We start from the raw sequence: 24,419 nt of genomic DNA, 5'->3' as shown, positions 1-24,419 counted from the left end.
AGAAATATACATTGTACATAGAAATTATGAAAACCATATCCCATACCAATTCAGAAATATACATTGAATATAGAATTTACGAACACACTATTCCTTTGAATAATACCATACCGACTCAGAACTATACACTGTACATAGAAATTATGAAGACATTATCTCCGCCGCCCCCATGATTGATACCATATTAATTCAGAAATATACATCTAGTGTCAACACTCTTTTCTTTTTTACTTGACTTATAACTGTGTCATAAAGAATTTTATGTGTTGTTACACAACATACATTTAACTTGTTCTTGTAAACTGATATTTATATCCTTTAATGTGATTTGATCAACATAGATGTTCCATTCACTTGTGTCCCTCTTGTATATTGTGAACTCCAAGGATTACGCCAATCATCCGAGTGCCAAGGACCAGTGAGATAGGCATTATGACAACAATTAAACCACCAGCCTCCTAGGTATTCTGCTGCACAGTTACGGTAACACTTGGCATTGTCGACATCGAATGTACTAAATTGCATTCCTATAGCCCCGTAACCATTCTCTATCAGACTTTCTCCTATAAAAACAGTCAAAACATTGTTTATAATATGTCCTTATTTGTCATAGTGTTATTAGACAATTGTTGCTTTTCTATGATAAAAAAAAATAGGATTTGACAATCTAATGGTTTGCTTTTTTTATCAACGTTATTGCATTTAAGTCTTAATGCTCTTTCTTTAAAAAAGGAACAGTATTCGTTTAAAAATCCTTAAGAATTGTAAACTTTGATAAGATGCTTTTTATCAATAATGTTACGCACTAGATTGTATTGAATAAACATGTGTCGATCTTAATTACATGAAGCATCAATTCTATGTAAAAATCATAAATTTGAACAGCTATGTATATCAACTTAGTTCTTTATATCGTTATTTTTCATTATTTTGTCATCGTACACGAATCTGACCGGTGCGTGCACGAGTTGACATTGCATATGAAATCGGACTTTTACGGAATAGATATGTCGACACACCATATTGTTAAACATAACTAAGCTTTAGGCCTAAAATAATGCTAATAATTTCACCACTCTCTGCTTAGTTAGAACTATCTTATTTTGTATTGGGACAGGCCTTCACACCGGTTAAAATGTCTCCCATATACCCGAAATGTAGCAAAAAATTGCAGAATCGCTTCGAAACGATTTTGGAAAATAATTAAGTTGCATTTTAAATAACAGTAAATTTATTCATAACAAACAATTTTGAGGTTGTAAATACCTTTTATCTGCTTTTTGTTCATATTATTGAACAATTCAACCACTTTTTCATCACCGTGTTTACTCGCTTTCAATTTACACATTTAGTTGACGTTCGGAATTCTCGTGATTGTTCTTTGTAAATGCACTTTGTTAAAGTTATCCCCCGTATTTTCTTTTATGAACAGAATAAATAGCAAATATTTAATGAAAATCTACAGGTATTTGTGTATTATTGTTTCTAAAATTATCAATGCAGATGTGATATAGTGGAAACATAAATTGAAGAGCACCCCGTGATTTTAATGTAACGCGCATGCAAAAAATTGTACTATCCGAAAAATCCAAATGACTTCTGGAATTTTTTAGAGGAAGTGCTTGTCAATTTTTAATTAGCGAAGCTTGATTGAGAAAAAAATACAATTAGGTAATCTTCAAGTACCACTGATGTTAAAAATTTATAAAACAAAAAACTGTACTCTTCACATTTATCGGTATTAAAGGCCAACAATTCTATTATTTTTATGTAGTAGTATATAAACATGCATTCAGGTACTTAGGTTTTACTTTAATTATAAGGCGCTATGCATTTGTTGTAATGGGTAACTTTTGACATGTCATTTGAAAATGCCTCACCATTTCATTTTGTAATTACAAGGCAGCTTTTATTCGTAACAATAACAATAATTTTCAATGTTCATATATAACTTTAATATTGCACAACAAATAAAGGGAAACTCATATTAAGTAAGATTTGTTATTGATAATATTATATTTAAATGATCATTCTTACTTACACTCAATTGAAGCAAATTATATATATATATATATATATATATATATATATATATATATATATATATATATATATATATATATATATATATATATATATATATATATATATATATATATATCCACTAGTAGTATACATGTAGTATGAAAAACAAATCACAACAGTCCTTTTCACAGGTTAGAGGAGAATTTTCTTTTAAAATAAACGCATAAACGCGCAATTTTTTTTTATATATCTCTTTACAGTAAAGATATTGCTATTTGATGTACTTAGACTTCCATTTCCAGGGTTTGCAAGTTGGAGTCTATAGTTCTGGTCCTCGCCGGAAACGTAGAACTGATGATACATCTTGGAAGAAACAACACCACCGTCCATTGGCGTTATTGTTACAACCAAAGACGAATTTCGTCCATTTGTTAACTGATGTATGGCATCGTTTCCTGAAGTTATAAAATATAAAATCGAATTACGAAATGAAGATGATAATTTTTCTATTGATCGTAGTATCAAAGAAAAAATTGACCGGAAAACTTATAGTTAACAGTTAAGTTTCAGCTTGTCTTCTGCCACATGCAAGCACGTTTGTAAGGAGGGGGTTGTCAAAAAGTTTACGGTCAATTTTTTCTTTGATACATCAATTAATAGAAAAATGATTATTTCATTTATTTTCATTTAATAAAGCATTTTCAAATCATAAAATGTGAAGTGTCATGCATCAAAAATGTAAATAATGTAAATGAAGCAGCGCGTATGAATACAAAACAACAACAGCAACAATATTCAAAATAGATGCGCCTTAAGCTGATGCAGAGTTGGATTTAATGGATTAAACACAAATAGTGAGTTAAAATCTGATCCGGCTGAATTAAAAACGAAAGGAAATACATACGATAGCTTGTGATGTTTTTCATTTTGCAGAAAGATTCGTTAAAACTGGTTTTCATGCGAGGTTGCTGGAATATGCAACATGGCATAATTGTGCAAGGAGACGCGATCGTGGAAAAAATAGGTGATATGTCGACACATTATAGTACGTTTGTGCGACTTTTGTAAATGTTGTAGTAACTATAGATAGCTAGTGAGGTACTTAAATGATATATGCCGCTTGGAATACGTACACCGAGGAAGTTGATGCACTTCTCTTAGCTTTGCTTTACAATGCTTATTCTGATGACTAATCATGTACGTGTGTTTATCTAAAAATCATCGTTAACAAATTTGAACACCAGCATTGCCTTATAATTATTCCTGAAACTGGAACAGCAACTGTCGTCGTAAATGTTGATCCCAAGCAGACGAAATCTTAAAAAGACACTTAATTTTCTTTTTCGTGAATACAATAATGTGTTTTGTTTATTTTTTAAGGTTAAAATTATAAAGTTGTATTTTGTTTGCTGATAATTAAACAGACCCAACTTTACATTTTGTTGACAATGTTTATTTTTCGAAATTCATGTTCTATCAATAGTGTTAAATCAGTACAGTTCAGAAAAGTTGATCCGGCAAAAATTTTATTGATGCAGGTATTAGATAAATTTTCCGACCAATCAGAAGCGCCAATATCTCATCAAACGAATGGATATTAAGTGATTGAACAATCAAGCTACATGTACTAAACCATACAGATAAAACATGAACTGTATTTTTTTAAAATATAGAATGAAAAGTAACAGTTCATGGGTTGGATAAGACAATAATATGAGTTTCTTGTTCTGTTTCATATCGCTAATACCAACAATGATGTTCATAACTAACCATATTTTATAATTATAACATCAAAAGTACTCAACTTTCTCTTTGACATTTTATTTATAGTGTTTTTTTTAACTCTCTACAATCCTTAGAAAAGCGTTTCATTGAAAATATACTTATTTGTTTTACAATACATTTTAAAAAGTAATTTTAATCTTGAGCCCCTATAGCTGCGAATCAAACTGTGCTTTCATTTCTCGTAAAATAAATGAAAATTACACTTTCTAATATAAGTAAATACATATCCAGTGATCGTATTAGTACAATTTTTATTAGATACAGTCCCGATCAGACCCAACATAACACCAGAGTAAACCCCAACTAAATCCTGGGTTTACTTTTTGGGTTTACTTGGGGTTTACTCTGGGTGTACTTTTTGAAAATTTTGGTCCACTCGGGGTTTACTTTTGGTTTACTATGGGTTTAGTTTGGATTTACTTTGAAATTGCTTTTGAGGTCAACTGTATGCACTGAAGTTTGAAGTAGACTAGTATTTTATCTTACCATTCTACTGCCTGTAATTCCTACCCTTTGTATATTCCGAATACACAGTTAGCGTCTGCTTTCAGGGGTATACGTCTGACTGGGTTTACTCTCTGTGTCCACTCTGGGTTTACTCTGGGTCCACTCTAGTAAACCCGAAGTAAACCCAGAAAGTAAACCCAGGGTTTAGTTGGGGTTAACTTTCTGTTAGGTTGGGTCTGATCGGTACTGTAGTGCACTTCAATAAATGATGAATTCGTGGATCAATTGCAACTATTCATAAAAAGATCTCGTAAACTCGCATTTGATATTTCAAAAATAGTTTACTCATTTTACAAATATTGCTTAAGCATTCTACTATACTGTATATTTTGGCCAATGTAATTTCACATTGTTTTTCTCTTCAACCTTTTTATGTTGTTTTTTTTCTCTTTTGTGTCTTCTTTTCTTTCTTTTTTTTCATTTTCAAAAGGGGGGGGGGGCTATATGTGAATCCGCCACTGCGTGATCAAATGTTATAATAACTATTTACCGATCCAGTAGTCACCATAAGGTGTTCCAAATCCAAGTTTGTACTCCGTCCAATTTCGAGTGAAGTTTTCTTTTCCATTGACTCGTCTTTGTATTGCCTGCCAAAAAAAGACTTCTCCTTTTTTAAAGTGTATGTAAATCTCTGTTTATTGTTAACTTAATTATTTGTATATAAGTAAAATATTTATGAGATAGACTGTAACGGCAAACGTAAAGTACTTAAAACACGTGTACTGATCGGCCAAATAAAATGATATAAAATACATCATATGTTTTCTATGTTAAATAGTTGATTTTAATGACATGTAGTAGAAGTATCAACAAAGATAAATGAGTCAGAGATTGGTAGATTGGCAGTTTACAAATACCTTTTACTGGTATTCATGGACGATATTAAAATAACAGACGAAAACTACGGACACAGAGGGTACACTATTATTTTTCGTTTAAGGACTCATTGAGTTTCCTTTTTTGCAGTTAGATTTTTAACTTGTAAACAGTTACTTGCGTAGTTCAGGCACACCCCTATTCCATTATATTTTATATGTCTTTCTGTTTAACTTCAAAACCCTGGTTTATAAAAAAAAATTATCGAGTGCAAATTCTGACCGTCCACCCGCCTCCTTCTGTTTCCATATCACAGTAGACTTGGAGAGGGCGGCAATTATGGTCAGACTTCTTCCATGGGTAGATAGTGTAAACACCAGATTTTCTTTTGCCATTCATATATAGTTCCTTGCAGTCGAATGGCAATGTCTCTGCTTTAAAAAAAAACTATGTGAGCTATTAAACAAGTCAAATATGCTTAAAAAATGAAAATTATCTTTAAAAGACCAGCTTTGTATTTCAAAAGAATTTTATTGAATGCAAAGTGTTCATAATTTTTTTTTATATGATTAAAAGTATTACAGCGAGTTTTATTTTTCATTTTTTGTTTTTTATTGATATTGTACGGAAGCTTATTCAGGCCAGCTTAGGAGAAAAAATAATTTCTTTTGCGTTTAAACGCAATAACTATTGCGTTTAATCGCAATCTTTTGCGTTAAATCGCAATAAGTTTTGCGTTTTAACGCAAAAGATTGCGATTAAACGCAATAGCTATTGCGTTTAAACGCAAAAAATTATTGCGTTTAATCGCAAAAGGTATTGGGTTTAAACTCAATAGTTATTGCGTTTTATTGCAAAACTGTCTGACTTTTTCTATTCAGACCAAGGAAGAGGTTTATGACATACTTATGTTATGTATAAGTAGGACATACTAATGTTATGCCACAACCATCCGTCAATCTGCCCATCAAACGTTATGTTAGACATTTCTCGCTTTTCTCGTAGTGCTCTCTCCTCTATTTCTAATGGTTTTTCATATTGTTTCTCATAAATCGAATCTTAATTATTCAATAAAATCAAATAGTCCGCACATACACTGTATAACTGCCATCCATAATGCTTTATTATATCATTGTCAAATGAAAGTGCTACTGTTTATTCAATATGACGAACTGATTTGGCATTTATTGTAATTGTTATATCACTGATTTGAATTAGTGATATCACCTATTCAAAAAGTGATAGCATTTATAAGAATTGGTATTATTACCTATCAATCACTTATTTATCTTGTGATGTGAACAAGGGATATCACATATTTGAAAAAAATGATTCATGTATCACTCTTTGAGTGTGAATAGATGCAATCACCTATTCAAATAGATGGTTTTATTTTTGAAAAAGGTTATATAACCTATTCAATTTGGTAATGTCTTGGAGACAATAAATTTTCGTAGTAAAGCCATCAATGCAACTGTTTGTTCAAGTTCCATTTGTTTTAATTTGTCACACGAATCGACATGCCTGTATTTATAAGGCCCCTTGGCATAATGCTCTTTGCGATGGAGTCTTTTCCGTTTTTTCAATCCAACTGTTTCTCACAGTCTAGATACAAAGTATCCGGCAAGCAAACATCACTGGTGCATCCATAAATAGCCATTTTGCATGTCATCTCTAAGGAAGAATTTGGAAACAAATATAAGCAAAGACTTATTTTTCTCTTGTATTTATTTATAGCGCGATCCTTCTTTTCAGGATACGTTTGCTAAGAAGTGGCTGATGCTTTCAAGTTATGACAACTTACTATTTCATTATAAGTTATTCCAAGTGAATACCATGAATTGGGTCTTTGTGATGTGTCAAGTAGTGTCATCAAATCACGGACTTGGTACATATACTAAGTGTATATATAAGCAAATGAATTAATTGCGATTAAACGCAAAAATCATTGCTTTAAATCGCAAAATCATTGCATTTAATCGCAAAATTATTGCGTTTAATCGCAAAAATTATTGCGTTTAATCGCAAAAACGTTTGCGTTTATTCGCAAAATAAATTGCGTTTAAACGCAATAATAGCTTTGCGTTTAAACGCAATATTTGTTTTGCGTTTAAACGCAATACTTTTGCGATTAAACGCAATACATTGCGTTTAAACGCAAAACTTTGCGTTTAAACGCAATCGACTTTGCGTTTAATCGCATAACTTTTTGCGTTTTATCGCAATCTTTTGCGTTTAAACGCAAAATAAATTGCGAATAAACGCAAAAGATTGCATTAAAACGCAATAACTATTGCGATTTAACGCAATATAAATTAATTATTTACTGAACTGGCCTCAATAAGCTTCCGTAATATTGAGTGTAAAAGTATAAAAATTGAGATAGACCTTTACTTTCTTAAAAACGAGATATATTTTATATTCTTTCTACTTTCTGATCATAGATACTGGCAGTGTACCAGTTATCGGCTAAAATTTGGCGTTTTCTTTTCGCATTTCCTTATTTCTTGATATTTTGGGATAAAAATTGACATACTCTAAACGGTGAACTCCTTATTTATCAATCTGTTAGATTATATCATTATTTATAACCCAAAAACATCTTGTTTTGTGCTATTTAGCACGCCCCGAATTTGCCGAGTTATTACAATTTACTGTACCAGTTATCGTCCTCTTTGATAATAGCAAAGTAAAATCCCTGCACATGTTGATTTTATTCTCTGCAAAATGTAATATGATTTATCTCCCTTGTGGGGTCAGACTAAAGTCGTCAGGGTTATGATAGATTGTAAACAAAACTCATAAAATTATTCATTTACCATTCCGTAATATACAAAATCGTACACTATTCAGTACATAATTGTGCAATCAAGCGTTCAACTGCGCTATGAATCTCTCGGAATTTAGTGAATTCCCTTTGTTAATGCATGTTATATGTATTGATATCATATGTCAAATCAAAGAAGGGATATTATAACGCATAACAAAGAGGTAATGTTCTATTTTAAACTTATTACGTCACTTCCCCTACTGCTGAAAGTGAAAAAGATGTAAATCAGCGGTAAACAATGATCGTTTAAGCTCATGTATAGACCATATTCAAGAAAGTTTTGAAGCATTGTTACTTTTCTTTATTCGAAAAAGACGACTAAAATATAAAATCTTAGATTGTCGCGTGCTATAAACCCGAACTCTTAGTTTAGCCGATAACTGGTCTTAGCCGATAACTGGTGCAGTATCAGTAAGGGAAATTTACATGTATGTTGAAATGAATTCAATTTGCTGGCGTTAGTCATCCTATCTTTCCGGTTAAGTGGTATTGTCCGCGTAAATTGACCTTTACGCGCCTTATCTGTGTTTTGTGTCTTTTATTTCGTTTGTTTTGCAAACAAAACGTGCAGTTGAAGACAACCAACATAGAAACCCCGGAACATAATGTTGTGGTATCAATTATATTATGAAGAAAGAAACATACACAACAATTTAATCTACCTCTGCACGAGTCTAGCTTCTTTTTCCAACTGTTTACTTTGTTTTCAAGAAAAATCTCTCGTTCTAGAGAATGAAAACACATATTAAGACATCCACACATTTACACACAAGAAATAAATAAATATACAAATAAATGAATTAATTGATTAAAACCGTCCAAATGAAAGGTGTTTACAGATTATCGACAACTTTTATGTTTAATTTCTCAAATCATTGTTGCATCTCTTATGAATGTTAGATATATTTGAATTTTTTAAACATTCAACAAGCTTTCATAAATGAAATAATACGATTTTTAAATTTCGATAATTGACAAATAACAAAAACCATACAAAAAAGGCAATTCAAATCGGAAAAACTATGACTTAAACAAAGATACAACAATAAAGTTTTAATGTTGTAATAAGTGTTCGTTAATGTCAAGAAAAACAATAATCGAACAAAAAAAAATATTTTTCGTCGGTAAAAAGTAAATACATGGGATTCATTTAGGATTATAGCTTTTAAAAATATTAAAGTTAAAATTTTAGACTGCGTGACATGGCAAAGAAAGACAATGGTATATAGGGACAGACGCATGTTTTTATACATTTAGTTGTACAGCTAAAGTGATCACAACATTAATGGACATTAACTATCCTGAATTTGTTTGGTTCATTTGTGTTTAATTTATACTCAACAGTATTAAACAAGCATGATTTTAGTGAAAATATGGCGATGAAACTTTGGTTATATTGATTTTACATTATGTGCACAATCCTTAAGAAAACTATAACCATACATCAACGGCTGCATTAAGAATGAGCTCTATATTTTCGGACATTTGTTCCTCAAGGGCTAATTTTATCAATGCCGTGATCTCGTCTGTGTAGAAAATATGCATGAATAATGCCTTATGTTGCTGATACTTCATTGCAGTTTGAAAATACTTTTTTTAAATTACCCAACCGTTTGAAGTTCAAAACTGCAGATCTGTTTAATATCATCATTGGTGTCGACCCCATACTGACATGCTGTGTATCATGCGTTATTACAAGTAAACGTCAGAAAGTGAGCGTTAAAGGTATTGTCAACATTGGATGACTGTGCATTTCTGCGTATTTTTGTTGCCATTGTTATTATACCAGAAACACGCGAAAAGTGCATACAAGCATTTGATATAGTCAAAATCCTAAAACTAATGAACATGCATACATTTGCATTCATTTATGGTTGCGTATTGCGACAATATGTGCATTGGACTGGTATACCTGCTAACATATGCTTACCGAAATCAAAATATACTATGTGATCTGTTTAGTATCTAGTTTTTGCATAAAAAATGGCAACTCAAAAAGTAAAATATTGTGATTTTTTCTGGTTTACCATAGACTTTCTGGTAATAAAACTCTGTCTGCTTAGTTGTGACTCGGTCTTCTGGGCTGTTTTCGTATAAAGGTTGGCTACTGATATCACCATACAGAATCATAAAACATATAATCCGAAACACCATGGAACAAGCTAATTTGTCCATCGTTGTTTTACAACTGAAGTGCATCAATTGGAGATATTGTGTAAATATATAGATATTTAGTGAAAAAATAACATTTTATATATTGCATACAGAAGAAAACAAGGAATACCGCTCCAGTCTTCGAATTTATACTCAAACAAATATAAACTTTAATCTGTGACTTATTGTACAAAAGTTTGTAAAATAAAGTGATATTTATCTGTCGTTTGTGAGCATAATACAGTTTTACATTTTTTGAATTCTTCTTTATTAACTAGTTCCAGTTTAATACAAAAACATATATATGCAGCTTTATTACGTTAAGAAAAAAAAGGACATCAATTGATTATGTTTATACATGCCAAGAGAGAGAGAGAGAGAGAGAGAGAGAGAGAGAGAGAGAGAGAGAGAGAGAGAGAGAGAGAGAGAGATAACACAAGGAAATAAACCAGCAAATTAGCATGTCGACACCTTAGTCAACGTATGATAAATTACATATTGCTGTAATATCCAGGTGTGCAGCAAGGAAGAACGAGTTAAATAAGGAATAAGGAATCATTCTTTGAGTATTATGAGGTGATAATTTCGGTCGGGGCGTGATCAAATCCAATAAAGCCCGAAGGACTTTATGATAGATTTGATCACGCCAAGCCGAAATTATCACCTCATAATATTAACAGAACGATTCCTTATTACTTATATTTATATAATTTTAAGCCATCGTATGATTAAATATATAAATATAAATAAGCAAACCCCGCTGGCGCCTCAATTTGGCGTCATTTGTATTATGGGTTTAATAGTACAAAATCGATACGTAGTGTTATTACAGACAAAGACACTGGAAATGTAAATATAATAACATACAACATATGCATTGTGCTTATATTGGAGACCAAAAAATGATATCGATTTAAGAATGCTGTTTATCTTGAAACAATTATTGTTTAAATGCCATATAAAACAAGCAAAATATGTTTGCATTATGTAAGACACACGCCACATTTGGTCCTTTAAAGTATCTTATTGCAATGTTATAAATGTTAACTACTAAGGCAATGGGACATTCAATAAATATATACGTAAATAAAATGATAAAAGAAGCAGAAACAAATACGATAAATGTAACTCTGATTTCATATAACATCAAACGTGGCTATTTAATGATATAAACCAAACATAAGCAGTAACGTATGTCTCCTTCTCTAACAAATTCTAATTTACATGTTCAGTTTTATTTATTTGCTTTTACGAAAACGAATCAAGCACAAATAGTTAACATATAAAAAAATGATAAAGTATAATTAAAAATTAATGTAGATTTGCTTTTTTGTCAACAATTTACATTTACGCTGACATACCTTGTTTTCGTTGTCTTGTTGTCTTTTACCGAACTACCTAAATAAAACATGATCTCTTATTGGTCTACCTGGTCATATGTTGGTGCTTAAGTAGTCATATGTTCTTCCTTGTTTGACGCTTCTGCATAGGGCGCATCAAGCAGGTTAAACTTACAAATAAAAAAGGAACATATTTGTATAAAATATCGGGAAATATATTGAAACTGTTGCTATCCAAATAAAAAAAAAATTAAACATTGCAAACATATTTTAATTGTGATTTTTTTCTAAGAAACCTCGACAATGTACAATATCTCTTATCATCCAAATGGACATAAATACTATTATCCTTATGTTCAGATTTACTTGGATCATATATTCTGAAAGTCTATGGTCTGTAAAACATTTCTGTAATGATAATATGGCCATTGAGTAAATACATCTGCCTGTAATGCTCATTTCATAATTTAAATAAAATCAAAATAGTTATATTAAAATAATTAGTTATATCATACCGGGGGCATGGTTGTTTTTTATTCTTCTTTTTTTTTTTAGAATTTCAATAATTCGCAATTAAGTTATCACATATCAATAACTTTAGCTCAGGTGATTATTACCTGTTTACAACTAGATCCTTCCATAAAAAATCAACATAGGCCGACATACGAAATTGTTATTCTTTGGACTGATGTTTTTTGTATAACCAGTTGCATTTTCGTGCCAGGCAGTCGATATTTATATTTGGCAATACGGCAGACGCTCTGAATGTTAATGCCGACTTTAAGTAGTGATTTTGAAAAAGTTTCTGTAGGGTATGAAAAATTGATTAATTTTGCAACTTAAACAAATATCGGTGTCGAAGCCACCAGGAATAAAATGTTTACATTGCTGATAGGCAACAACGTCTTGACTTGATAGATCGAATGTTAATGCCGACTTTAAGTAGTGATTTTTAAAAGTTTCTGCTAGGGTATGAACAATTAATTGATTTTGCAACATAAACAAATATCGGGGTCGCAGATACCAGGAAAAAAAAAGTATTTTATCTTCTAAATAAATACTTTGTTTGTTAGTGCGCTCATTTATTCCCAGCTTTGTAATTTCTTGACTTTTATTTATAAATCATATTGCCATTTGCATGTCGAAAATTCGATTCAATGCTAATGATAGTACATACCAAATAACGCGATATGTATATTTTTTTTCTTTTTGATCTTCCAGCCATTATATGTGACGTCATATACGAGCTCGAGCAGAAATGTGTTGTTAACCATATCTGTAAATGGATTAGATTTAATAGCCAATCAAACCAGTTATCACCTATCAAATCACCGATAACAGAACACGATGGTGTGCTACCCGTCAAGAAAGGTATTTGGATTGTCACAAAAAGGAAGTGTGAGAACAGCATGATCAAATATCTGCCGGCAAGAGGATTTTGAGTAGATAAACTATCAATCGTTAAGATGCGTTTTCTTCTCGGTTTTATGAAAATCATATTTATTTTTCCAAACAAATAAAAGTTAAGATGCACAGAGGGCTTATTTACATTGAGAAAAGTTGTTCGGAAGAAAAAAAAGAGGACGTCATTTTGAATATGGCCTCACCTAATGCTCATTTTAAATTGTTTTACCAAACAAACCTGTATGTTTTCTTCCGTAATGATATAACGGAAATAATCATTCATATATTGTTCACCTCTGCAGATTACAAAAGGAAAGCCCGTGTGATTCTTGTCCCAGTTGTATAGTTACAACAAGCCAGGGGGTTTTTGGTTTCGAATTAAGGTCTACGCGAGAAACGCATACAGTTTGTTGAAATACACATTGGAAAAAAAACGGGAGATGGGAACTTAGAGAATCAACATTAGAAATAGTAAATGGTTATTTTTTTAAAGAAACCCATGCAGTTATGCAGTGTGTTATGAAGTGAAGGCGCGTAAACAGTTCATACCAGTATAAAACGGCCGACCAAAACAGGTGTACCAAAATTTTAGACCTTAGTTTTTTCAACAATGAATATTCTGAATCATAAAGAGCGAGCTATACAGAATGTATATCTTAATGAAATCAACACCTTTTTTCCGATTTTTGGTTATGATCTTTACCAAGTAGTGTTTACATATCGATCGTTATTGCCGACTTCAGGTACATTGTACGGCTGTATGTTAAGATTCTCGAAATTTAATCAACATCATCAGAGCAAACATGATCCACAGCAAATGCACGCAAAATAATAACGCTAATCTTACTATTGTTTACAAGCAGTTACTGTAAACGTACTACATTTGGCTGTGCATTCTATATAGTGCTTTTGTCTAAATGCGGCTTCCGCTAAATCAAGTACATCGCTAAATGTCATCCATATATGCATACGAATAGTCACATTCAGGAATACGCTAGATCAAATCCACGCCAACTTGTTCAAAAACTAATTTCCGCCAAATATTGTACATGCCAAATATAATACGTTTACAATATTCGACGAATGTCATGTGTGACATCACAGTACCACATGACCCCCTATTTTATCAGCGAGTGTTTAACCGGCAATAGTCGTTAACGTTTTATTTTTAAATAAATTTATGACACTAGGGCGCCTTATTTTTTCACAGTGCGATATGCAAACAAGACAACTCGGCGCTTACTCTGATTTTGTTCTCATTCCTTTAGTGTAAAAATAATCAACCTATATTAAAGCAACAACCAATTTTCTCATAAAATCGAAACGCGTGAACTTTCAACTAATCTACTAATTAGTTTGTATGAAGTAACTAGTATGTATACCAATATGGTATTTGACGAGTTATTTAACGCCTATAAATGCGCTACCAAACCGCAATCAAACATTCCTTATCCAGATGCTGAAGGCCTGGTTTCTTACTGAAGTGTGTCCTAGTAAACAAATCCTGAGGAAATGCAGGTCGCCCATGTTGTGACACACTTCTCCCAACCGGTACAAACCGGATTGCGCCCTTATAATAGAACGAAAAGGCACTCACTATTAATCTGCTGGATTGAAGTATTTCCACGCAATTTCCAACTGAATACAATGACAAACAGCTGAAAGATAACGGAAATATACGTTTCACCGGAGACAGTGTGCAAATGCACACGAAACGTACAGTTTTTTCCCAAATTATCATCTTAAAATAAAGCGTGGCGTTCTCCTCTAGTAAATAAATCAAGAATGATAACGTGGTCTAGAGGAGCCACGCTGATTGGTTTTAATATCATCCTACCCAGATAGTATTAAATTTAGGATCTTGACCTAGAGATAGCACCAATTAATTACATAATCTACAAATGTCCAAATAGAAGACTTAATAAATGTAAACAAAATATCGTTTGTGATAAAACAAGAAGAAAACACACGTCACATAAAAGGTATTATCATTAAACATAATAATAACTACTAGATTTGGGGAACACCAGTATGATCACCGACACATGAGTGAAATATTTACCAACAGCTGTCAATGTGACAGCAAACCGGTTTTCATTTATGTGAACTGTATCCATAATCCATATCAACCCGTATCCAGTGAAATGGAATACCCTATATGCAATATTTTGCTAAAAAAATAAATAAGTTCAAAAGCTAGTATTTTTGTCATAAATTATCAAAAATCAAAATTCTAGCAATATGCACACTTCTAATATAAGTAAAATTGATTTGCAAAAGAACAGCTTCCTTTCTTGAAATCTGTAGGAGTAGTTACATGTATCCGTACAATGACGGTACCCTATATGCAATATTTTGCCAAAAATGACTAAGTTCAAAAGCTGGTTTTTTTTGATAAATTATCAGAAATCAAAATTCTAGCAATATGCAAACCTAAAATATCTGTAAAATTGATCTGCAAAAGAACAACTTCCTATCTTGAAAACTGTTATCCGTTCAATGAGGGTACCCATTTGGCAGCCGCCCGCCCGCCCGCCATTTTCACCATTTTAATAACCGGATTTTTCCGTTGGAAGACGCGGTTAGTAAAACGATAAATTCACTGCAGTTGACAATTATATAACATCACTGTTTAATAAACCTATTGTATTCAACATGTATAGCGTGGATATGCAATAATATACGTAAATAATGTGGTTCTAAAGCACCCCTGCGAATGTGTTCGGAATGTTTACTTTATCGTTGCTACGTATGTAATAAATTCAGAGGTGCTCAAATGAAAGTTCACGAGACTTCACCAAGATCTGTTCAGTTCCTGCGAAATTTCGAGCGGAAGTATAAGTGTTCGGATAATATTCTCAAAATACGTAAGTACTGGTCGATTTTCATATCATATTCTACTTTGATTTATGTTAAAACATCAACATCTTTTGAGATGACTTATTTCACCATCTAGCGGTTTTTTAAAATCAAACGACGATATTCAGAACAGAGTTATCGTTCGTGTTCAACCACGTGTAGAGTGGTTGATAATATAAACATTAGGTTGCTTAATAAAATCATAGTCATGTGTGATGCTTGTGGTGTGCAATACCATTTTTTTTTAAATTAATGGGGAATGTTTTGCATAAAAACTTAGTGTATCGAGCCATTTTCAAGGAACACTCTGCATAAAATAGTACAATCTGTTTCACTATTGATGTTATTACTAGTTCAGGCGCAGATCGAAAATCAATTCTTAGAGGAGATCTCTACTACACATGTTAATTGTCGCAACAGCAGAAAAAAAAACTATTTTTTGTATTGTTTTGTTTATTTCTAGAACACATTTTATCCACCAATTAATGAAGATAAAGTTTAAAATCAATAAACCTCTAGAATTTATATTTGACAACAAGTACCTAGACTCTCTAAAATAGACTATAAACACGAGGCACGATTTTTACTGCGAAACAGAAAGGGTCAAATAAAACCTAGTGGTTTAAAATTTAAATGACAATAACATTCGCAGGGGTGTAAAGGTTATGACTTCCTTCGCTGCCCGATTGTTGTTTGATTGGTTGTTTGTCGGCCATCACTAAGTTTTAAACCTTGCAGATGTCTTGTTATGCATCTGCCATAATTACAAAGGGTCACTGGAGCTGTTTATTCTGGATAGGCTTTATACAGACTGGAGAAACTGTTTGCGTAATTTCCCAAAACCGTGTCTTCTTCTCGAACTTCCATTTTCCATCTAGCGATGATATTGTGAATCAACCAAGAAAGACAACTGAATTTCACTTAAATTTGCTTTAAATTCGGAGTGAGTAAAGTAACTAGTTATAATCAAATTTTCACATAAGGCTTGCTGATTTTTTTAATTGTGTAATAATTTCTGCAATATTTGTAAGACTTGCATGGCGTCAAACTGGTGCGCCGTGTTAAGATATGTAGTCCGTATTCGACAACGAGACGGGATATCTTAAAATAATACACACATTCCTATAAATTCCAGTTGTTTACAGGGTAAAATTTCATTTGATTTTATGCTTGAGCTCTTATCTCAAAAATTCGATATTGCCTGATTCTAACGTGTACCTGTACTTAATGTAGCGTTCTGCTAAAATAACACAGAACATACATTAAGCAGTTCACTGATTTAAAAAAAAAGAGGCTTCTTGAAAGTTTGATTTTATGTTAACTAAGTTTATATTCCTCTAAACTTAAAAGCTATTTTATATGCCTATCATAAGTACCTCTGAACGATTCCTATAATTTTGAATCAAAACTGTTTCCGTGGTTTGTTTTCACAATATTTTACATGTAACAGCCAATCCATCACTTAAAACGATTATTGTGACATCATCTTTTATTGTAATTTTTTTATCCTGCTAAAGTGACCACCATTGAATGACGGTTGGTGAGGTTAGATATGTTTAAATTAAAAATTTAGGAGGAATATAGATAAATATATTGACTGCTTAAAACTGCAATGAAAAACAAAACCAATGACGCGCTAGCATGTATAAACATAGTCATATTTGTAATGTTTTAAGGTGTAATTAGTTTCCATTTGCTAGTTTTGCCATTCTCTTTATTTATATACTTAATCGAAAAAGAGTATTGAAGAGCACAGTTCAAGAAAGAAAAGGAAAGCAGAGAACATGCATGTTCAGTCTCCTCTTTTTGATACTGCTGCTCGCGTCAGCTCTATATGTAGCGGTTTTGTTAATCTGTAAGTATCTCTCTCTCTCTCTCTGTCTGTCTCTCTCTCTCTCTCTCTCTCTCTCTCTCTCTCTCTCATTTTAACTTAGAATTTTGTTGAATTCAAATCAGTTTTCATCAACAAGAAAAACAAGGGCGAAAAATATATATGCCTTAAACTAGAATTTAACAAGCTGTTCATAATTTGTTCATGGAGGAATGTTATGCTTATGTGAATTGTTCGTTTTAATTCAGTGTTACATAAGTATAATTTGCTCAAACATGAATCCAATTATCTTACACTGCAGAGAAGCATACGAAATGCATTGCCTGGTTTACACAAAATGGTGTTAAAGGTATGTTTCACGTTATTCTATATTTTATTTTGGTTTCATTAAGTTATTTAGTATGGATACTAAACACTAATGGATTTATATATATATATATATATATATATATATATATATATATATATATATATATATATATATATATATATATATATATATATATATATATATATATATATATATATATATTTCACAATACATCATTGACTTATGAAGAAGATGGGTGAATAAGGCGTGTAAATTGCCCATATGGGATAGATATGATACTATAAAATTATAATATGAACAAATCTCATGAAAACATTGTTTATTTACCATAACATCGATTTATAACCTTTGAATATGTTAGATAAATTAGAATAGGTAATTAAAACTGGCGTATGCGTATCAAGATCTCTAAATAGTGTCATTTTTAGAACTTTATTGCCTTTTCTTCTATAGAGTGGGTCTGGGCTCCATACTTTTGTCATATTCTATATAAGGTTTAAAGGAAATCAAACCGATTTCAATCAACAAAAACGTGGAGAGATGACCCACTATACTTTAAAAAAGTCATTTTGTATTCCAACAATTGAACGTTTTAAAGTTCCATTTAGCACTTCACAATGAAGTTTGTTATGACTGAAATGGCTTAGTGGTTAGAGCACCAGACATTAGGTAACATTATAGAGCTAGGGTTTTGGGTTGTGGGTTCGATACCACCAAAACTTTAAAACAAAAATTTCTTCTCGTTTTTTAAAATATTCAAAACTGATTATAATCAGAAATTGTGCTTTTGTAAACTTGTAATATAACATCATCTAGTATTTTTGGTTGAAAAACAATATGAAATTGTTTTTACGATAAAACTAAATGGGTCTTGCGCTATCTTGTTCCCCCATCTTCTTTAAGTTAAACTATACTAAATTGACGGCTAAAACGCCTTTAAAGTAAGAGTAAAACAGTAAAAAGAGTTTACTGTAAATCTACGTTAAGTTGGGTGCGAACATTTTTCGCAAGGTTTGCCAAAAGTTATATGTCACGAATTTTCCTCGACGCAAACCAGTTCTCAAATTGTTTCCAATGTTTCCCATCTTCCAGATAATCATGCTGATCGCAACAATTTATTAGCTACTGCAAACTAGTTTAATCAGGTATTTGAAACACAAAAAACCACTACAAAAACTTTGGATTCAGTATTCCAATCTAAAACTAATGATTTTATCCAGTTTCCCCTTTAATAGTATATTTATTACAAAGTTAATTGTTCATCCTACACGAATATTGTTTAGAAGTTAATACTTACACGTACATTTATTAAACCCTTAAAATGACGCTTGCTAACTTTACAATTAGTTAAAAATAGTTCTTTCCTGCCAAAAATATATCATTCATTTTAACGGGATGCAATTTTTAGGTGTACAATTGAAAAAGATGTGATAATTTCCTTTAAACTTCGAATCTAATATACAACGGTATATAAGGATGCCAATGCTAAAAAAAACCACAATATTCATTTGTGACGACTTTATGTCGCATTTTTCCGGATAAGTACTTGTTTTCGACTACCTTTTTTGGCCGTTAGGTTTAATTCACATCCGTATTTTTTAATATGAAGACTATTCGCAACGGTGGGGCTTTCACGAAGCTTTATATTTCTCGCACGCGTAAAAAGGTTGTTTAACAATATTGAAAACAATGATTACTTAAAATATGTGTCAGATCGCTGTCGTTTGCTCTAATATTTATAACGTGTAGACTATTTTACTTTGTATAGAAATATCCACTACAGCAACCAACGGATCTTAACAAATCCAGACAACACAGATACCCATTTCTGCTCAATAGACAACAATTAATATGAACTTACTTAGTTTAAATTATTTTGAAACTTTGAATATATCACCGTGCAAAATTCACTGTTCAATTATAACTTTTTTTTGGACTTTACTTTTAAAATTTAACATTTATTTCGTAATATTTTAATTTTAACAGTTTATTTCTTACAAAGTTACTTATTCATTTAGTGATTGACACTTTTCGGACTCTATATGTGATTTCAAAGAGACAGAGTGCCATGTCTAAATGACTGTTAATTTCTTAAAACAACATTGTGCAATTATCAGTTGTTCATATCCTGGACATCAAAGACTCATTGAGTTTATTTAATTGTTTTATATCTGTGAACTTTTCATCACCTGTAAATTTATATTTAACATTTCATACATGGATTATGTTTTTCGAAACCTGAGAGCAAAACAAATGCAGCTTAATTTGTTTCAATGGTAATTTTTTTTCAATTTAAACTGACGTCTTTTAAAAATGATTCAATTTATTGTCATATAAATATATATTCAAACGTTTATAATTATAATTTAGAACTTAAACGTACATGTAAACGTGACATTTTTTTTTCTTTTGAAATAAGCCTGTTTGAGAAGTGAGCTGCTATTGGTACTTTGTAACACATCATAGTTTGTTATTTGAAAAATGGAATAGTTTATTCAACAAAACATTTTAATTGTTTTATGAACTATTTATTCACAAACATTATACTTTTTAGGAAGCAGAGGAAAAGCATGTGTTGTTTTGTTCATGAAATATGGATATAATGAAACAAAGAATACGTAACGTCCGAAAGTGGAGTTCAAATGAACATTACAACCTCTCCTCGTCTAGAAGCTTCGTTGAAGTCCAATACTGAAAAGCATATGAATATTGTTTCGAGTCGGCGCATCATCATCCCTGCAGGCCATGGAACTTCAAAGCTTTCGTATAGAATATAAATCGATTTTGATTGAAACTTCCAGTGATGTTTTCGTCATTAGTCATGATGACGGTTATAGTTCGGTCGGAAGCACTACACATATACCTCTGCATGAACTCTCAACCAAGTATATAGTAATAACAATGATGCCGATGCCCGATTCGACCAGTCAGCTTGCGTTATCTGCCATTTAAGACAATACAGCAATCTCGATACCGTACAGGATGAATCAAAATCTGCCTTTGCATTTTGACGGGAAGACATTTTGCATTGTTATACTTTCATGTTAAATACTGAAATCTGATTGGTTAAGACGCAGTTCATAATCCGTTCTATTACCCTCAGTGTTTTCAACGCACTTAGCAACGGGTAACATTACAATTTTTACATACGCGAACATTATGCGCGTACGGTTCGCTGTAGAATTCACGTTATTCCTATATAAAAGCAGTAAAATTTTCTTAAAAATGAGGACATTTAGTATAACAAAATAAATAGTGCCTGTTTGGGAGGATAACCGTTGAAATTGGCACCCCGAGAAAACCATTGTCAACCTCCGCTTAGCGTCGGTTGACAATGGTTTTCTTGGGGTGTCAATTTCAACGGTTACCCTCCCAAACAAGCATTATTTATATAATGGTGATGTGTTTATTTATAATAAGTTTTGTTTCAATCAAATTGAAACTTACCAGATTGAGCATACTACAGATTTAACAGGAACATTTATAGAGTCATCGGCTGAAATCGCAGTCTTTTCGGGAAATGATTGCAACAAACTTAAGAATATTGGTGGCTGCGATCATCTTATTGAACAACTACCACCAATTGCAACTGACAGTGTAGACAAAACATACATAGTACCTCCTAATTCGTATGAAAGGGACACGCTTATCCGTATAACAGCGATAAGAAACTCAAGTTTAACTTTTATGATCGGTAGTGTTGTTAAAACTCTGACTTTGAACAAATTTGATTATTTCGACACCCGAATAACAAGCAGCCAGCTTTGTATTATTGAATCAGCATCGCCTGTGTTAGTTACAGCGTTTGGATTAGGTTCGAAAAACTCGGCGATTGGTGATCCATCTATGACAATCGTACCAGGAATCAATCAGTATCTCGACTACTATAAAATAGTCATACCTTCTGGATATGACCGTAACTACGTTTCTATTATGATAAAAGATGGATCTCAAGACGTATTCCGCCTTAACAACATGCCCATTAACACAAGCGATATTATATTTGAGAAAAACGTGTCGGCTGGTAGCGTGATATACAATGTAAGATCTATTCGTGTTGTAGAGGGAGAAGTCACGACACCTACGTTAAACGGAGAACGTTTCGGACTGATATTTACCGGGGTAGCTTATTATGAAGCTTATGGATTCTCTGGAAACTCTTTGCTTCTTTAACTTACATTTGTCTTTTTTTTACCATGTCACTGAAAAGTGTTCTTTTATAGCATTTGCTACATTATTTAAGTGCACACACGTTTGTAGCAGTGTGTTGTTTTTTTAAAGTTTTCTTGACAAATGTTTGATGCCTTATTTAGGTAAATAGATTGGATAGCATCGTATTAAAAATAAAAAAAAAAGGTCACGGGTGTAGTCTATATAAGTTATTTGCTTCGATTAAAATGTTTATATTCTATAGTATATGGTATAAACACTGGGTTTATTAAAAAAATATACCAACTGAACGACTTGCATCAAAGACTCAGTTGACAATAAAAAAAATAAAAAAAAATAGAGACAAATCCTTAATATAAGGCAATTAATCCGTTTCATTTATTGATTAATATTACATTTTCAATTTTAATATAATGATAAAGATATGACATATGTACAATGTACAAAAAGTGAAAGTTTGGGTCTAATCGTCTTTGACCGTGCTCATGTTGGCTTTTGAACAATGAGGCAAAATTGTGCTTTTACTCTATTAGTAATGAAAAGGCGATAAAGTTACACATGTTTGCAGTAATACAGTAAAATATATGAAAACGGTCTTGTGGTGATTATACTTTCCTTGTGCCATCTTTTTGTACATTAAAACATTATCAATAATTGACCAGAAAGCTGTAACTATATAAAAATGAAAGTTACTTATCAATTTACTTAAAATGTGACGGACAGTAAAATGATTCCATTATGCATGTTAATCTTAAACTTCAAAATATTAAGGTAGCCCTATACTCAACACTTAATGGGCTCAATTATTAAAAGCTTGGCTTTAAATGAAAAATATACATTCTAGCAATACAGATAGAAAAGAAAATGTGTATGTTTACATGCTAGTTTGTTTGTTATCACCTCTCAGACGGGTGTAACCCCATGCGAAAATTATTGACAATTATGAAATTTGCCAGACGTCCGTGTTTCCTAAAAATAATTACCAATTTTGGGAAAATTAGAACTGAACATACAAAATAGAGTATAAATATTTATTTAAGCCATATCTCATGAATAATTTTGCGCAAATTTTTGTAAGTAAGTACGCTTTATGGACCTGCTATATCAAAATACAATACAAAAAATGCAATGCTAGTATCGCGTTTGTTAATTTTTTTTTACTATTTTATGGACTCAAACTTAAATTCACGGTGTTTATTCTATAGATTGACATCTTAGAAAAAAGATTTGGTAAAATAAATTAGATGTTGACGGATTACTTTTCACGCTATAACTTCTAAACCAAGTAGACCCTGACGAAAAAATCAGTAAAAGTCACATTTTGCTACAGTTTTCTGCCTAGATCTGTCAACAATGTTAGATATCATTTAAACATTAATTAATTGACGATTGATTAAATTCGAAAAAGCTTCTGTCTCTAAATTTAAACCGGTTTTAGTAAAAGAAAAAGAAAAATTCGGGGGGGGGGGGGTCAAAACAAAGAAGATATCAGCATACCTGAGATCCTGGTTAACCAGAAACTTCGTTTTTCAATTTCTTTTAACAGAATCGAGTTTCTCAACATTAATCATATCTACCTCACATAGAATACATATATTGCCGTTCTAATTGCTTATTATTGCCATTGTTTACAACAGCGATGCAGAGCAAAATCAATATCGGGTATCAAAAACGCTTTGTAAAAGTCGAACCAATATTGTATAATGCTTATTATGACGTAGTGCGATACTCGGACTACTTTAAATGCATCATATACTTTGTTAAACAGTATTGTATATAGATATTATGAAGACAATTTCCTTTATCTCCTATGCCTAATACCATACCAATTCAGAAATATACATCCAGTGTCAATATTCATTTCCTTTTTGCTTGACTTATAACTGACTGTTTGAAAACAAAAAACATCTTATTAAGATGTTACCTTTTTCCTCCATTAATGGAGATTCAGCAGTATAGAAATGTTATAAAAGATTTAAATGAAATATTGATTTTAAATCTATTAAATAATCTGGTAGCAATACGACATACACATTGTGTGCCATTGTCCAAAATATAATTATACGCAACTAATATTGTAGGAAATTTGAAAACTACTGTGTTTTCATTATTTTCAAGGGTATCAATTTTCGTGGATGAAGTGAAAATCACACTTTTAAGGATAAATAAATTCTTGTCCAATGACCCTATCAATACAAAATGTTAATAGTAATTTCACTTTAATGAACATTAAATTTCGTGGTTCAACTAAACAACAAAATCCACGAAAATTGGTATTCACCAACCATTGATGAAACTACAGTATATTACACAATATATGTTGAGGGTATGTTTATCATGCATATGCATAAACTTGCGGAAAAAAAT

At 31.8% G+C, this 24,419-nt stretch overlaps 1 protein-coding gene and 1 pseudogene across 1 annotated transcript; one reads left to right on the top strand and one right to left on the bottom strand.

Moving 5' to 3' along the window:
• Positions 1 to 318: 318 nt before the first annotated feature.
• LOC128171311 (ficolin-2-like) lies at positions 319 to 11,528 on the bottom strand. The gene is made up of 7 exons (XM_052837077.1): positions 11,479 to 11,528; positions 9,991 to 10,151; positions 8,626 to 8,688; positions 5,416 to 5,564; positions 4,808 to 4,904; positions 2,310 to 2,480; positions 319 to 563 (listed from the first exon to the last, which is right to left on the bottom strand). Exons 1-7 carry the CDS (start codon positions 11,526 to 11,528, stop codon positions 319 to 321), a joined length of 936 nt encoding a protein of 311 aa, XP_052693037.1.
• A 6,585-nt stretch (positions 11,529 to 18,113) lies between these two features.
• Positions 18,114 to 22,055, top strand: LOC128174394 (IgGFc-binding protein-like; annotated as a pseudogene).
• The last annotated feature ends 2,364 nt before the right edge of the window (positions 22,056 to 24,419 follow it).

Source organism: Crassostrea angulata, chromosome 2, assembly GCF_025612915.1.
Source record: "Crassostrea angulata isolate pt1a10 chromosome 2, ASM2561291v2, whole genome shotgun sequence".
NCBI lineage: Eukaryota > Metazoa > Mollusca > Bivalvia > Ostreida > Ostreidae > Magallana > Magallana angulata.
Note: the sequence above shows the minus strand (reverse complement) of the source record. Positions and strands in the feature narration are given on the sequence as shown.